Source organism: Merops nubicus, unplaced genomic scaffold (assembly GCF_000691845.1).
Source record: "Merops nubicus isolate BGI_N331 unplaced genomic scaffold, ASM69184v1 scaffold13991, whole genome shotgun sequence".
NCBI classification, from domain to species: domain Eukaryota; kingdom Metazoa; phylum Chordata; class Aves; order Coraciiformes; family Meropidae; genus Merops; species Merops nubicus.
In genome coordinates, this window is record NW_008589099.1 from 260 (window position 1) to 17,201 (window position 16,942).

The 16,942-nt window shown below is 48.8% G+C and overlaps 1 protein-coding gene across 1 annotated transcript in view; it reads right to left on the reverse strand.

The window, feature by feature from the left end:
* Window positions 1-402: 402 nt before the first annotated feature.
* The window catches only part of LOC103781755 (muscleblind-like protein 1), a gene marked incomplete at its 3' end in the record, with an annotated part of 45,794 nt that continues 29,254 nt past the window's right edge, over window positions 403-16,942 (reverse strand). Inside the window, exons 2-5 of the mRNA XM_008949476.1 lie at window positions 13,493-13,663; window positions 6,700-6,903; window positions 669-780; window positions 403-612 (exon numbers count right to left, since the gene is read on the reverse strand). Coding sequence (XP_008947724.1) covers window positions 403-612; window positions 669-780; window positions 6,700-6,903; window positions 13,493-13,663 — 697 coding nt within the window. The remainder of the gene's footprint in view (window positions 613-668; window positions 781-6,699; window positions 6,904-13,492; window positions 13,664-16,942) is intronic.

Genomic DNA, 16,942 nt, shown 5'->3' on the forward strand with positions numbered 1-16,942 from the left:
GGCCGGCAGCCCTCGGCGTGGGGCAGGACGGGGCTATGGGCAGTGCTGACACAGGGAGGTCTCTAAAAACTAAATGTCTGCCAACACAGACTCACAGTATCTGAAATTGGGGTTGATCTATCTGAGCAGCTAGATAGATAGGCATCTACCCACACACAGAGACACAATAAACTATATATACATATATGCCCACACACGCACAGACACGCACACACATATGCACACATATATGTACATATAGATACTCTGTACATCAGCAGGCAAAATTAGTGAAACACCTGAACAGTCTGAAACTACTTCAGAGCAGATCTAGTACCGCATGCTAAGGAAGGTTGTTGCACCGTGTTGTGACCGGGACCCCGAGTGCACCCCCCCCCCTTCCAGCAGGAAGAGCTAACACACCGATCAGTGACTCTCGCTGACACATCTCTAGTCCAGAGGTGTTTTCCAAACTCACCATGGCAGCTGCTGTCGCTGCTGCCTGGGCAGCTGCAGCTTGGTTAACCTGGTACTGGGCAGCCTTGATCTTGGCTTGCAGGTGCGCCGGAGGGTGGAAATATTTGCACTTTTCCCGCGAGCATCTCCCTTTAATGTAATCCATGCAGACGGTGACTGTGTTGTCGTTGGTGTCGATCATGGCGCTGTCGGCGGGGGGGGGGAATCCATGCAGACGGTGACTGTGTTGTCGTTGGTGTCGATCATGGCGCTGTCGGCGGGGTGAGCGAACCGGCAGTCGTTCTCTCCCCGGTTGCAGGTGCCACGCTGGTACTCCCGACATACCTGCGGCACCAGGAGAAGGAAGTCAATTAGTTTGGGAGACTTCCAAACTAACTTGCACAGCTTAGAGCGGAGCTGTCACTTCTGGAAGCTCAGTTCCAGGAGAAGCCCAGTTCCTGATGGTGAGCTCAGCTCCCTGCTCCAGGGAGACCTTCTGGGGGCCTTCCAGTACTTCAAGGGACCTGTCAGAAAGCTGGGGACAGACTTTTTAGCAAGGCCTGTTGGGACCGGTGATGGTTTTTAACTAAAAGAGAGAGATTTAGACTAGAGAGAAAGATGAAATTTTTGATGCTGAGGGTGGTGAGGCCCTGGCTCAGGTTGCCCAGAGAGGTGGTTGCTGCCCCATCCCTGGAACCATTTCAGGTGAGGTTGGCCGGGGCTCTGAGCAACCTGCTCTAGTTGGGGATGTCCCTGCTGACTGCAGGGTGGGAGGATTAGATGATCTTTAAAGGTCCCTTCCCACCTGGACTGTTCTATGGTTGGTGGAAGGTGGGCCATGTTGGCAAGCAGAGGCTGCAGCCAGAGCAGTCACTGGTCCCACTGTCACACTGCTGCCATGTGACAGCAGCCAGACAAAGCTGAAGAAATCAGAAATTGCCCAAAGAAAGCTACCTGGTTGGAGGACATTCCCACTGCTGGAACACAGGTTCCAGCCTAGCCCCAAGCCCTCCTGGAGCTCCAGCCATCACCAGCAGTACTCACACTGACTTCGTCACTAGCGCAACAAACCTCAGCCTGGTCTTCACACACCTTGCAAACCCTGTATTTAACAAACTGACGTGTTCTTGTCACAGTCAGCTCTTCACCAACCACTAACAAAAATGCCTTTGCCATTTCAGTTTTACAAAGGCTATGGGAAACAGAAAGGGACAAAAGCAACCAAGTTTGTGTAAAAATAAAACTCCTGTAGTAGATGAAATTTCCTTTTAAAGGTGGGTGTCCATAAGCTTGGATCATCAGTATTTCCTCAAGGAGCTTGGCTCTGATCTCTGCAATAAAGCAAATTTGGTTGTTGTGCAGTTTCAATCCATGCTACTGCTCTAGCTGCTTTTTAACCCCTGTGCTGCTTCAAGTTCCAGCAGCCCATCACCTAAGAGCTCTGAAGTGACACCCTGACTGACAAGAGCAATGCCATTTGTGAACCTGCTTGCGGGAAACATCCCTTTGTCCAAGGCCATTCCAGCATGACCCTATTTGTAGTCCTTTTCCATGCAGAGACCATGTCTCTGGAGGTATATCGGCAGCAGAGCGAAACAAGCCAGTTCAGACAAAAACGGATGTTTTCCTTTGATTATTTGTTTGCAGTCTAAAAACAAACTGCAGTCTTCTCTTCTGAAGATAAAAGATGCAATTAATGTCAGTGGACTGTCTTTGCTTTTTTTGTCTTGCACTAGTGATCCACAAAACCAAAGTCTCAAAACCACTCCAGATAAAGGCAAGAACTACCCCATTAATAAATCAAAGATGCTTATACAGATTCATATAGAAGTGTATATATAAATTATTTGTATACACAGAGAGAAAGAAAATGCATCCACAGGTAAGCTAGTTTTACCATAGCTGAAAACCAAAGGAGGATGGCCAGGAAACCAAAATAGTTAGACAGATAATCTTTGGCAGGTCCAGAGCAAGTTTCCCCCAAGCTGTCAGGCCGTAGCTGAGCTAAGGCAACAAGCGGCTCACTCTCAGCACTCCCCACCAGATCTCTGACAGATGGTTTGCAGTGGGAAGACACAAACCATAACACTGCAGTCCTATTAATCAGTGTGACCAGCAAAGGCTCTTCAACCCCTGTGATGGTAACCAAGAATGCTTCCCATTCTTGTTTGCTTTCATTTAAAAGCAAGCATTGACAATGGTGTCATTTTTTGCCACGGGCACGCAGCAATATATCATTCATCTGCTTGAGTAATGAGAGGCACAGAAGCATGAGATGCTGTCGGGCCTTTCAGATCTGGAGAGCTTTTATTTATTTAATTATTAATAGCCCTGCAATTAGTATCATTGTTTTCAACTCAGTATATGAAGAAACATAAACAAAGGAGGCACCCTGTACATCTCTCGCCTGTCTGCAAAAACAGTGCTTCAGTGATACTGACTGACTGTGATTCACCCAACTTCTTCTGACTCTGGGCTGGGTAATTTGGTCACCCTGAAGGGATTCAGGTTGCCTACCATGGTGGGGGGACAACCATCACATCACCTCAGCTGTGGTCGCAGGCTGCACACCCCAAGGCTGGGCAGAGGTTTGGTTGGAGAGACACAGGTGGAATAGATGGAAAAATAGGAGTTTTAAATAAAACATTAGGCAACTCCTTTCCCTCTCACTTCTCTTTCCTCACTTCTCTTCTAATTCACTGGAAGAGCCACACTTTTATTCCAGATATTTCTGGCAGGAGAGCACTGTGAGGAAAGCTGTAGGATGTAGGATGGCTTCAGCCCATGAAATTTCCACCCTGAGATCCAGATTTTTTTTTTATGGGACTGGCCAAGCACACTGGACACCCAAACATCTCCATGCTATCTGTACCAGCAACGTGGTCCTGATACACACAAAACCAATCCTACTGCTAGTAACAGTCACTGACCTTATCCCTCCAATATTTGTATTAATTTTGGAGCCTGGGCACATTGCCTGATGGCTCTGGGTTGTCTGCCTGCTTTCCTTAACATCCCAGGTACATGCATTGAGAGCTTTTAGTTGTGGGACAGCCTGATTCAGCACCCCAGAACATGTGTGCTAACTTAATTAACGCTGGAGAACACTCCTGAAAATAAGTATTTAAAATTCTAAGCAGAACAAACCATATTCCAAGATTAGATGCTAACATCAGAGTGGTTATTTTTCTCTAGGACAGTTCATTCCAAGGGAGAGCGACCTAAGCCTTATAAAGCTCTCTGATCACGTAGTAACAAATGACAATACCCACAGCCAAAAGCTCACTTAAAGAGCAGGTAGACACAGGCTGGCATCTTGGAGAGGGAACAAGCAGGCCATACAAAATCTTCCAAATCAGTTCTGCATGTCTGTAATCTGTAAAGTACATTAAAATGGTTCCCTGCTCATAAAATTGATGTGCTTTCTTGCTGTCTGCACACTACATTTGGCTGCTCCCAACTAACTGACCAATACACTGGAAAGCACCAGCACATTATCTTCTCATTTACATATTTCACTATTTAAACTGCGTTTGCTGTAAGGAAAAAAAGAGGAGGAAAAGACACCTCCTGCCCCAAACTGGTACTGGTTTTGTAAGGCAAACACAGTGTGGTGTGGAACTGCAGAGTCGGTGGGTCAACCTGGATGTGCCTTCGATCCCAGCCAAAATAAAAAGCAAAACTTAAACAGCTTGAAGGGTAAAAGAAGCTGGAGTTCTTTAAAGTGACAGTGCCATTTAAAAAAGTGACAGAAGAGGCACTTCTCCAAGCTTAAACACTTATTTTCAGGGGTCTCCAACTTGGCCATCATGTTTCTTTACATACAAGCTCAAAGAAAAACCAGTTGGCCTTCTTTTAAAAATTTACTTACTTCAGATGTTTTTGCTGGCTTTTTCTAATTGATAAAAATGTTTTTTTACTGCAGACTGTGCCCCTGGGTGTTTTGTGAGAGTAACACTCTCACAACTCCTTCTCATGCGGGGGAGTTTGGCTCAGCAGCATATCACTTCTCTAAATAGCTGTATAAATTATTTAAATGACACACAGAGGTGGTGCTGAGGGACATGGTTTAGTGGTGAACTTGGCAGTGCTGGGTAAATGGTTGGACTTGATGATCTTTATGGTCTTTGCCAACCAAAACGATTCTATGATAAACGGAATGCAAGCATCTGGAGGAGCAGATCCTGCAAGCTAAGCCCGGATTTCCTCAGCTCCCTGTGCAGTCTGGTCACAGCCTGCCAGTCAGCACAAGCTCTACCTCAGAGGCACCACATGAAGAGGTTCCCCCACACAGCCCCTCTTGGGCTCCCATGGAGGCAGGCGCTTCTCTGGCCATGGGCAGAGCTGGTACTTGGGGGCCTCAAACACATCCTGCTCCTGCTTATGAACAGAAAACTTGTAAGCCCACATGGCCCCAGCACCACTAAACAGCACCGTGGCACATGGGTGGAAGCATAACCAAACACAGCAGCCAGCCTCAGCGCTGCGACACAAAGGGTCTCCTGCCATCAGCATCCCCCTCTTGGTACTCATTTCTGAATCTGCTGTCATTTATTTATTTATGAATTTATCCAATTGCATTCTACTTTTAATCCACATCTGGCGGGTATCCATCGTGAAAGAGAGGCCTCAAAGGAAAAACATCCTGTGGTGATTCCAGAGATCCACCCACGTGCCATCTCTCAGCTCAGGGTGGCTGCCTCTCCTGCAGCCCAGTCATGCTTCAGGGAACGCCTTCCTTGGAGAAAACATCTCTAAAAAAGAAAATTATGTGATCCCGCAGAAGGGGAACCTGTGGTGGTGATGTGAGCTCTGAACAGTGACAGCGGCAGGAGGAAACACTCGCTGCCAGATGACCCTCCACACTCCTCCCAGCTTGCAGCCTTCTGAGTGGCAGCTTGTCAGCCAGAGATGCAATTAAGAAAGAGAAATGAATTAGAATCATAGAATCGTTCTGATTGGAAGAGACCTTCTAGATCATTGAGTCCAACCCTTCCCCCAGCACTGCCAGGTCCCCACTGACCCATGTCCCTCAGCACCACATCTCCACGGCTTGGAAACCCCTCCAGGGATGGGGACTCCACCACTGCCCTGGGCAGCCTGGCACAGCCCTGGACAACCCTCAAGGGGAAGAAATTGTTCCTCAGCTCCAAACTCAATCTCCCCTTTGTGCAACTTGAGGCCGTTTCCTCTTGCCCTACTGCTTCCCCCTTGGGAGAGCAGACCAAGCCCATAACCTCCCTCATAAGGGGAATTAATCCGTTACTGTAGACACCCCTGGGTCCAGTGGACAAACGGGGTGCTGGCGCATCGCCTGGACCCAGCCAGGCTGCCTGCTCGCTGGCGGCCCGCGCCGATAAGGTGCCGAAAACACTGTCAGGCCTTTCAGATAAGAAAGATTCAGGGGAAGGGAGAGCAGCAGCTCGAGCGCATGGGCGCCTGCCGGGGCTGCGGCAAGGCCGATAAGCCATGTGCGGGGGAGGCTGGCGGGAAAGCGTCGGCACCACCCACCCAGGGCGACAGTGGGAGCGCAGCCACGAGCCGCCTCTGCCCCCGCAGCAGCTCTGCCCTTACACTGCCCGGGGCTCGGGACCTCTGCCCATGCACCCCCAGCGTTAACACCCTCTGGGCACACACTAACACAGCTTTGAGGCGCTCTCACTGCAGCCATGGTCATTCCTAAAAAAGCTCAATATTTCCATTTCTTTCTGCAATGGAGGGTCAGCAGCAGAACCACAAGCATTAACCTACTGCATGATCAGCAGTTCCCTCTCCCTGCCTGTTACCAAGACAGAACCATAGAATAGTTTGGGTTGGAAGAGGCTTTTAAGATCATCTGAGTCCAATCATTCCCCCGGCACTGCCAGGTCCCCACTGACCCATGTCCCCCAGCACCACATCTCCACGGCTTGGAAACCCCTCCAGGGATGGGGACTCCACCACTGCCCTGGGCAGCCTGGGGACAGGCCTTCACAAGCCTTTCAAAGTAGAAATTGTTCCTCATGTCCAACATCAACCTTTGCACAAGTTGAGGCCACTTCCCCTTGTCCTGTCACTTTTTGTTTGGGAGAACAGACCAACCCCACCTGGATCCAACCTCCTGTTAGGGAGCTGTTGAGAGCCAGAAGTTCTGCCCTGAATATGATATTATCAGCTGAATCGAAACCTGAATTATTTTCTTTCACAAGAGAAACGTATTGTTTATTATGTCTCTTGCAGCTATAAAACAACTTGTGAGAGTAAGTTACAGATATCAGCTCCTACCTCCAGCCTGTCTGTCCTCATTAGCTTCTGGGCTGCGGCGGCGGCAGCGGCAGGAACCGGGACACCAGGGTTCCCTGTCACCAGCATCGGGGCCGTGGGCAGGATCTCCGCCGGGACCAGGCCTGGGGAGACAGGCCCCAGGTAGGGGTTGAAGGTGGCCGATGCGCTGGTGGCAGCTAAGCTCGGTGCAACAGAAAACATTGGCTGCAATCACAGGAAACAAGAAGAAAACCACTTTAAATATTTATACTTGCCATGCCGTCAGCACAATGCCATTGTCGCTGTCATCTTGAGCACGACGGCAGTGAGCTTCTGTTACCAAGGCATCGCACACAAGCCTCTGCTGGTTCTCCCTCTCAGGCTTCCCCTGTACCATGGCAGCTTCTAAGCAAACTCTCACCTGACCCTCCCTGGAGCAATGACATCACACACGAGCGCTTCCCACAGCACAGGAGGTCTGAGGCTCGTGGAAGGACATATCCAAAATGTGTGCAGGCATCTGCACAAGAGGCCAGACACACCACTGAACCACGCTCAGCTTCAGACATGGATAAATACATTTTTGAGCCTGATGACAGCCTGTGCTGGTTCAGAAATGACAGAGGTTTAAGACAGGAACAAGACCAGACGATCGTAATCATTTATTTTTACAAAACTAAACAGGCTGTCCACGCAGATAGCCAGAGAGACAAATGCAACATCGAGAAGATGCTTTATTTAGACTAAAACTTTAAGCCAGAGAGAGAGAGTGCAAATACTGGGAGTTTTTGTTTGTTTGCTTGTTTTAAAAAAAGAAAGAGTCAGAAGCCCTTGTAGGCTATTATGTGTTGTGAAGATAATTGGATGTAGAGGACCCAATAATGCTGTGAGACCAAATGTGGAGCTGTTACACGTCAGCAAAGAATAAATAACTCTTTAGCCCCACTGAATGCAAAGGCACCATGCTACCAGTGTAATGTCCAAATAAAATCCAGTCTGCAGTGCTTATCTTTAGTATCTAAATGAAGGAGTTACGCAAGGCATTCCCATATTTCTTCCAAACTAGTTTTTACAGCGAAAACCAAGGACAAAGCTAAGGCAAGTCTTTTCTCTTTTCATATCTGTTTGAGCCAGACAGCACATACCACCACCTGAGCTGGGATTCCTGAGGAAATGACCAAACCGTTTAGAAGCAAGAACAAGTCCATTTGAAACACTGGACAAAAACACAGGCAAGGATTACTGAAGAAAAAAAGAGTGGAACTTGTGTAAATGGGAATAATTTCTTTAACATCTCTAGTTCTTCATCTATGTGAATAAAACACAAATAGGCAAATTTTACAGGAAATTAAATACTACTCTTCAATACACTATGAATTAACTGCAGTTTCATTACTGTGTTATCAGCTATGTAATAATGAACATTAAATACAAAACTACAAACCAGCCCGCTAATGCATAACTAAAGAGATCTGTTTGATTTCAGCCCAATGTACTTGCTGTGCAATTAAGGACTGCCACATTTCTTTTCTCCCAAAATCAGTTTCTACTGATTGAAATATCCTGACATCTTTAGACCACTGCAAAATAACAGCATATTTTATCAGAGCCACTTCACGTTATTCTGAAACTCACAGGTGCTTTACAGTGTGCTGTACACATACAAGCTAGGAGATAAAACCCTGTCCCACAGTAGTACAGCCCAGCCTGGGAGAACACCGGTGGCAGGAGGAGACCCTGGGATGGTGAAGCCTGGGCAGCAGGAGCTGCGCCTGCACAGAGCCACCCAATGCTCCCACCCCCAGGACAAACCTCTGGCAACAGTGGCCTCACAAGACAGGAGGCACAGGCTGGACACCCCAAGGACTGCCCCCGGCGCCAGACCGCAGGGAGGAGCGGGATGCTGTGGCCAGGGCCACCCCAAGCATCAGCCGAGGGGCAACCTGGGCTCCCCTGCCTTTAACTGCAAGCTGGTCAGAACTGGGACCTCTCTGGGAGGAGAGACAGGGGAGCTCCGAGTCAGTCCAAGCTGCTGGGCTCATCTCTGCTGTTTGCTGCTCACTTGATCTCCAGCAAACTTTCGCTTCCCCGTCTCTAGGAGGTAGCATTTCTCTGTCACCACCAGCAAACCATACAAGTACTCACTGGCCTCGCAGTTTGGGCCCTACCACGTTGATGTGCATCATGCAAAACATCTACCAAAAGAAAAAAGCAGCCCCTGTTGATGACATGAGAGGTGAGGGAGGACACCACCCTGGATGCAACTCTGTGCTGCCAGATGCCCTGTAACCCATGTCACCTCCTCTACTGAACAATTCTGCTCTAAAGCTGCCTGTGCACAGCCACCGTGAACCTCACCAGCAGCTCCAGCCTCCACGGGGCTGCCTTCCAGAGGCAATGCTCTCTAGCAGCGCTTATCGACTGGGGAGGAAAGGAGACACGGGGGCACCTTTGGAAGTCGGTCTCTGCAGTGCAGTGGAGCCACGAAGTAACAGACAAGCTTCCTGCCAGCACTCCAGCCCTGCAGTACCACAGGGAAGGAGCCAGACTCATTTAACACACCCTGATCTGCCAAGCATGGGCCATGGCAGGGAGAGCACCGGCACGGGCCACATCGCCCAGAGCAAGGCGGGCGGCCTGCGGCACATGCGGCATGGAGCTCTGGGGCCTCGCTCCACTCTGCACCAACACAGGCCTGCCACCAGCCCCAGGGCTCCCCGCATGCCCCTGGAGCCAGGGAATGGCACCAGAGTCCCCAGGCACCTTGGCAGCCCATCTCCACTCTTCTGGTCTCATGTCTGCATCCTTCTGCTTCTGCACAGTACTCTTCACTCTTCCACTCTGGGAAAGGTAAACCCAGGGTCTGACATTGCTGCTGTGAAGCAGAGCAGCACCACCCACTAACGTGCTGGTACCAGCTCATGTTCCAGTGCCAAATTCCAGAATCCCATCATGGTGGGGGTGGGAAGGGACCTCTGGAGATCATTCTGTCCAATCCTCCTGCTCCACCAGGGTCACCCAGAGTAGGGTTCCCAGGATTATGTCCAGGTGTGTCTGAGATCTCTCCAGAGAAGGAGACTCCACAGCCTCTCTGGGCAGCTTGTGACAGGCTTGGGCACCTTCATAGAAAAGAATTTTTTCCTCCTGTTGAGATGGAACCTCCTGGGTCCCAGTTTGTGCCCATTGCCCCTTGTCCTGTTGCTGGGCACTACTGACAAGAGTCTGGCCCCAGCCTCTTGCCCTCCATGAACCCTTTAGCTCTTGCTCAGCATTGATCAGATCCCCTCTCAGCCATCTCTTCTCCAGACTCGACAGCTCTAGAGCTCTCAGCCTTTCCTCCTCACAGATGCTACAGTCTTTTCAGCATCTTCACAGCCTCCACTGGACTCTCTCCAATAGTACCTTGTCTCTCTTGAACTAAGGAGCCCAGAACCGTACACAGTACATCAGGTGTGGCCTCACACAGAGTAGAGTGAGAGGAGAACCTCCCTTGACCTGCTGGCCACACTCTTTTTCGTGCACCCAGGAGACCATTTGCCTTCTTGGCCATGAGGGCATATTGCTGGCTCATAGTGAACTTTGTGTTCGCAAGCACTCCCAGGTCCTCCTCTGTAGAGCTGCTTCCCAACAAGCCTCACCTGTTCTGGTGCAGGGGGGTTATTCTTCCCCAGATGCAGGATCCTATGCTTGCCCTTGTGGAACTTCATGAGGTTCCTCTCCACCCAGCTCTCCAGTCTGTCCAGGTCTTTCTGAACCAAAAAAGCCTGAGTCTAGCTGAGCCCGGCAATCCCCCAGAAGAGGTTTGCAGGCGCAGAGGCAGCAGGGACCCATGCAGGCAGAGCAATCCCGCAGGGCCTCGGAGCTCACAGTCAGCTCAGTCCTGACCACCCAAAAGCCCCCTCCCTTGAGTGCCCGCTGCAGAGTGAACTAAAAAGATGAGAAACGCCCACAAACATTACTTGCAACTAAGATAATTGAAACATTTATCAAAGAGAAATATGAGTGAAAGAATCCTACTGCTTTGCTTACCAAATTAGAGTCTCTCATTAAGTTCACTCACTGTTATTAAAGCATGGGGTATCGATTTCTGTAAAACAAAACAAACCGACTGAAGCATCGGTAGGTGGGATATCATCAGTCACTTTGCCAGACCACCCTGATATAACATCCCTTTCAACTGTGCTAAAAAAGAAAGCCGTTTTAAGGCCAAATTAGTAGGATGACAACCATTTGGAAATACTATTGCTGGGACATGCAGTGGGTCTCGTAATGAATCCTTGCAATGAAAGGGAATGAACTCTGCAGGTACACAGGAACTGCCCAGGCACAGTGGGAAGGGCTGTGCTGCAGTTCCCAATCCACTCACATTTGCCTCATCAGGAACAGCAGGAGTGTGACAAAGGAAAATTTCCACTGGATTTAAATGTTACCCTCACACAAGCCTCTCCTTAGATCAAAAAGGAACGCTAATCCAAAGGGCTGTGTTGGTACTTTTTCACGTTTACCCAAACGTCAGTGTGTGAGACACACTACTGTGTACAAACCCAAGCATGCTGTATTTGGTCACAGCTCATGGAAACGACACACCAACAGGTTGGCAGATGCGAATATTTTAAGCAATGGTTCTTACTGTTGGTTGTATTTTTACTTCAGCTTTCTCATAGTCCCAAATATGAGCCTGCTGGCACTAATGCTGTAGCACTGCACTCAAATCAGGAAATAAAAATAAAACTGTGGCACGTGCACACATCTCTTTTGTGCTGCTGAAGCTGAAAAGTCATTTTCAGGTTGCTCTGGAGTTCCGACACGTCAAGCACAGCCTGATTTAGAGCTCTCTAGCTCCACAGACACGTCATTTGGCTTCTGACCCCAAAGCCAGCAGCGGCCCCCGGGGCAGGGCCAGGGTGTCCCCCCGCACACGCGCTGCCTCGGCTCATTGCCTTGCCTGGTTGACACCGACAGTTCTACTTAAAAGAAAAAGCAATCAAAAGAGAGAAAACACAAGGGGGCACCTTCTCATGCTGTGCTAACAGGTACTAAAGTCAATTTACTGTGACAATCCTACCACAACATTTTCTGCTTTTCTCCCCCACATGCACTTCGTCCTGAAGCAGTTGCAGCATAAAGCTCTGTGGGAGAACAAGTCATATCAACTGCATCAAATAAGCTACAAAATATTTACTGTAAATCCACAAAACGTGGGGCCAAATAACCATTTCACACAAGTATGAGAGTCCTTTCTGCTGAGATGACTTTTCCTAAGGATCTAGCTGTATTTTGCGGAGTATTAATTGTCACCACGTTTTTTGAAATTAAAAGCTGAAGAACTCAACTGACAGAGTGAATGCGTGTTTCCTAATGGAATATATCCAGAGGCAAATTAAACTCTAAATTCTACCTTTGCCAGCAAGAAAGGAATAAAAGAATTGTCAGAGAAGTGCTAATGCAGATGTATTTATTTCATATATATTTTTCCAACTTATTTTTCCTTTGCTGCCATTTTACCCTTTGAAAGGGCAAGCTTCAGCCTTCAGCAGAAAGCACCATTTGTCATTTTATGTAGAATACACCAGCCTGGCTCATACATTAATCAGCACCTTCTAATGTTCAAGCTAGAAATTTGTATCGGAAGGATTCCGGGCCAAATTTCCCACTAGGTTAGCACAAAGGTCCTCTCTGGATTGCATGAGAGAGGGACCTGGCGTTCAGGTCCCCCAGGGGCAGACACAGGGTGGGGTGATGCCCACCACCTTCATGCTGCTGGGAAGAGGGACTGCTGCACAGCAAGACACTCAGCTACGGCAGCCAACTCTGTCATAGGATGTAATAGATGATCCTATTTTACTGTGACCAGGTAAGAGGTTTCTGATAGATTTTCCTCACCCCACCCCCTGGCTGTCTGTAGAAAGTCTGACTACCTGTCCTTCTCCCTCCTCCTGCCAAGCCTCAGCTGTGGATCCTGCAAAAGTGACCTGAGGGCTGGAACTCCACTGCCGAGAGAGCTGGGGTTGTTCAGCCAGGAGAAGAGAAGGCCCCACAGACACCTTCTTGTGGCGATTCAGGACTTCAAGGGCGCTGTCAGAAACCTGGGGGCGGACTTTTTATCAGGGCCTGTTGCGACAGGACAAGGGGTGATGGTTTTAGACTAAAAAAGGAAGACTAGAGAGAAGGAAGACATTTTCGACACTGAGGGTGGTGAGACCCTGGCCCAGATTTCCCAGAGAGGCCCCAACCCTGGAAACCTTCCAGGTGAGATTGGCCAGGGCTCTGAGCAACCTGCTCTAGTTGCAGATGTCCCTGCTCACTACAGAGGGATTGGACTAGGGTGACCTTGAGAGGTCCCTTCCCACCCAAACCAGTCTGGGGTTCTACGATTCTACAACATGCATCACACATCATGCAGTGCAAGCTGCCTGCTCTGCCTGTCAGCATGCCGTAAGAACCAAAGTCCAACTCCAGCAAACGATTCCCTGAGAAGGTTCCCCTGAATAAACGGAAAACATCCAGTGGGAATCTTCTCATACCCAGGAATTTCCCAGAGCACAAAAATTGCAAAGGGGAAGTCTACTCACACACAGATAACTCACTTTCTTAATTTCAAGAAATATGTAGCAAAAAAAATAATTAAATTAACAGTAATACTTCAGGCAAGGGAGAACCGAGCAGCACAAGGACAGACAGACTGGCACGTCACAGAACCCGACTCCTCCACCAGTAACCGGCGCCCGTGGGGTTCTCCAGCTCGTAACACACCCATGAACTTCCTCCCCCCACAGCCCCCGTGCCCAGCGACGGAAGGCAGCAGCACACGTACCACGGGCTGCAGCGGGGCCCCAGGCATCATGGCGTTGGCGAGCTGCATCTGCTGGGCCAGCATGGCCATGTTCTTCTGCTGGATCAGGTTATTGCGGCCATTTATCTCCAGCTGCGTTTTTAAGTGTGGCGGCGGGTGGAGATATTTGCAGTTTTCCCTTGAACATCGGCCCTGAGGAGGAGAATTGACATGATTAGTTAGAAGCTATGGGCATATCTACGGTCCTGATGGCATCACCTAAAACAAAGACCACGCTCAGTACGGACCTAGGAGGAACACCCCCGGCTACCTCTCCAGGCCATCACCTACTGACCAGCACGAGCTGGCAGTTCCAGTGCCAGCTGCTTGTGTCACCTTTCTCCACGCTGCACTTCTGCAGGACAGCTCTGAAAGACATGGTTTCTTTCACAAGTGGCTGAAGGCGAGCCAACAGCCATCTTCAGAGCACAGCATGCCCAACTTGGAGGGGCACACGTTTTTGCTCAGTCGAAGCTGTGCCCATGGTCCTCCCAGCCCACAGACCAGCCTCCAGGAAGTCAGCAGCTGCAGAGCCAGAACCCAGCCAGAGACACGTGGTCTGGCTGCAGCTGTGAGCAGGTGTATGACGTCGTCTTTGAAGATGCTCTTATTTTTGTTGCAATTGTGTAAACTAAACAAGAAAATTGAATTGGCCTGTTTATAATTTTTTTTCATTAAATTCAGATGTGGCAAGTAACAAATCCCATGCATTAATTTTGTTTGGATGAAAGGACATTCATCAATTTGACAACCGTTCACACCAAGAAATAGTAAAAACTAATTCTGTGTACAACATATATCCAGCCCCCACTGTACCTCCTTGGTACCAAGTGAAGCAGCTTCACACATAAGATAACCCTGTGGAGTGACCCCCCTCAGTGCCCCTCTCCTGGGGAAGTGAATCCCCACTCTCACGGCACAGAGCTGTGATCTTGCATTCCCTGAGACTTCAGAAAATGCACATTCATTAATATGGAAGCTTTACACAGTAATTGTTCGTTAAAAATGTAAGTCTGAAATCCCACACTTTCACTAAAGGGATGATAACAATTAAAACAAACAAACAACAACAACAACAACAACAAAAAACAAACAAACAAAAAAAAACCACTACAAAAAAGGAGAATCAGATCCTTTTCTGGAAAGAACCAGATGCCTGAAATTACTTTTTTTTTTGCCTTATTCATCTTTGAAATAAAACCAAATAGGAACAATGACAAGGCAAAAGACAGCCTTAATTTAAGAAAGAAACAGTTTTTATCAAGAAACAAATTAATTCAATATAGTTTGACCTTATACTGCAATTTTGCTCAGAAAGTTAAAATGTTATAAGATGTGCCAGAAATCTAATTTGTACAATGATTTTTGTCTCCCCTTAAGGCTGGGATAAACGGCTTGCTGCCGGCCCCCTCTCCACCCATCTCTCCTGCTGGCAGGCCAAAGTTCTTAAAACTCATTTTCACAGTTGGCCAACTGACATCTGAGTGATCCTTCCAGAGGAAGACGCACCTGATACAAAGAAACGTACGTAAGGATTTGGGGCTATCTCCTGGCTGCACCCCAAGACTACAGGAATCCCTGTGGGTGCACAGACCACGCCGTAACACACGGCAAAGGGTGCCCAGCCTTCCAAGCACCCATGGGTGCCATGCGCTGTCCTTGGCACAGCTGCTGTGCGGGGAGGACCACTGAGGTCACCTGCAAAAAATCTCTCAAATAACACAGCTCCAAATGTTGGAGCAATCAAGAGAGCAGCCAGATAATGCACAAAAGCTAAAAACACACAAACTATACTACAGATAAGGCCTGGGGAAAAAAAAAAATGCGTGTGACCTGAGAAAATATTTTTACAGGGGAATGGAGTTTCCTTCTGCAAATACGGTTTAAGATACTTCAGCAGCAAACACTAACAATTCCTGAGTAGAAAAGACCAAATGATGGTGGCTACAGGAACTGGTGGTTTTGGAGCGTGACTCCCTCCACCTGCAGAGGTGGATCTATACATCTGCTGGCTGCTGACCATCCATGGGAGCTCCCAAGACCCCACCACCACCACGCGGCAAGTTCACATCCACAGGAATGACCAGGGCCAGACCTGTGCAGGGGCCAGCACAGCCTGGGGGGAACTGACCCAAATGGGCACAGGAAGTCTCCCACGCTGTCGATTTTTTTCTTTATACTAAACTCCGTGTTAATTGTTGCTACAACTAAGTAACATGGGGCACAATTACACATTTACTAGCTGCCCGGAAGATGGTATCTCAGCACAGTGTAAAAATCAGACTTAATTACTGCTAAATCAGTAACACAAAACTGCAACATGTTGCTGGAAGCAGATAGGAGCAATGGAGAAACCTGATACCAAAATGCAGATTAAACTCCATGTCATCCTTACTGCAGTGGCAGGGTTTAGGCTCCTCCATACCTCCCCAGGCTGGTCCAGACTCTGGCAGTGTGTCCAGCACACCAGGACCGCCTCAGATACTGCAGAGGCTCAAACCCTTTAAGGCCAGAACTCTGCCCTCCAGTGATCTAGTGCAATGTCCTCGGGCTCCTAGGAAGCAGGGAGCGCCTCCCCGTTGTTCCCCCATCATTTCTATTTGCTTAGCAACTAAACTTTAAGGAAGACAAGCTACTCTGAGCTAAAGACTACATGAATATACTACATCCTCAAGTAAACGGCACTGAGACTTGCTTATCATTGGCTACTATCAACAAGTTTACACCTTTTTTGTTTGCATATCGCTTTGGAGCCCAGCGCAGTGTTTAACCTTCTTTAATTTTCAGATCTTAGCTAATTTTCCAAAAGCAATGAAGACTTCTCTGTTTGGGAATAGGTTTTCTTGTCTTACTTTTATTCCATGGACCTTCAAAGATGGTCCACAGAGCACCTAGGAGTCAGAAACCACAGGCTCAAAACCACTGTCAAAAACCACAACCAAGAGCACAGACAATTTATCTCTGTTATACTGTGAGCAAGTAGCTTCTTAATTAGCGTCTTACTACATTCTGGAAACTTCAGTCAGTCGAGTTTAAAGCAGATTTTCATCTCTCTGAACCTCTTCCGAACTCTCTCCTTTTTTTTTAATCATTAATAACTGAGCACTGTGAGCAAATCCAGCAAAGCAGAGGCGGAGCACGCTGGCCATGTCCCACAGTGCTGCACCAGCACACTGCTGGGAGGGCTCCACCAGAACTCTGCTGGACTGGAACTTGCTCAGAACTCTCCTTGGGCTCCCCAGGCACGCTCTTCAGCAGAGGCCGCCCGCAGGTCCCTCGAGAGGCAGCGGGGAACCCTGGGGTGCTGTGTGGCCCCGCGCTGGGCCGGGCCTCGGTGCTCTCCCTGCTCACCCACACGCCTGCAGAGCGGGGAAGAGGAGGGCGAGCTCGGGCCGCCGGCCGGGCGGCTCAGCAGGACAGCTCCCGTGAGCA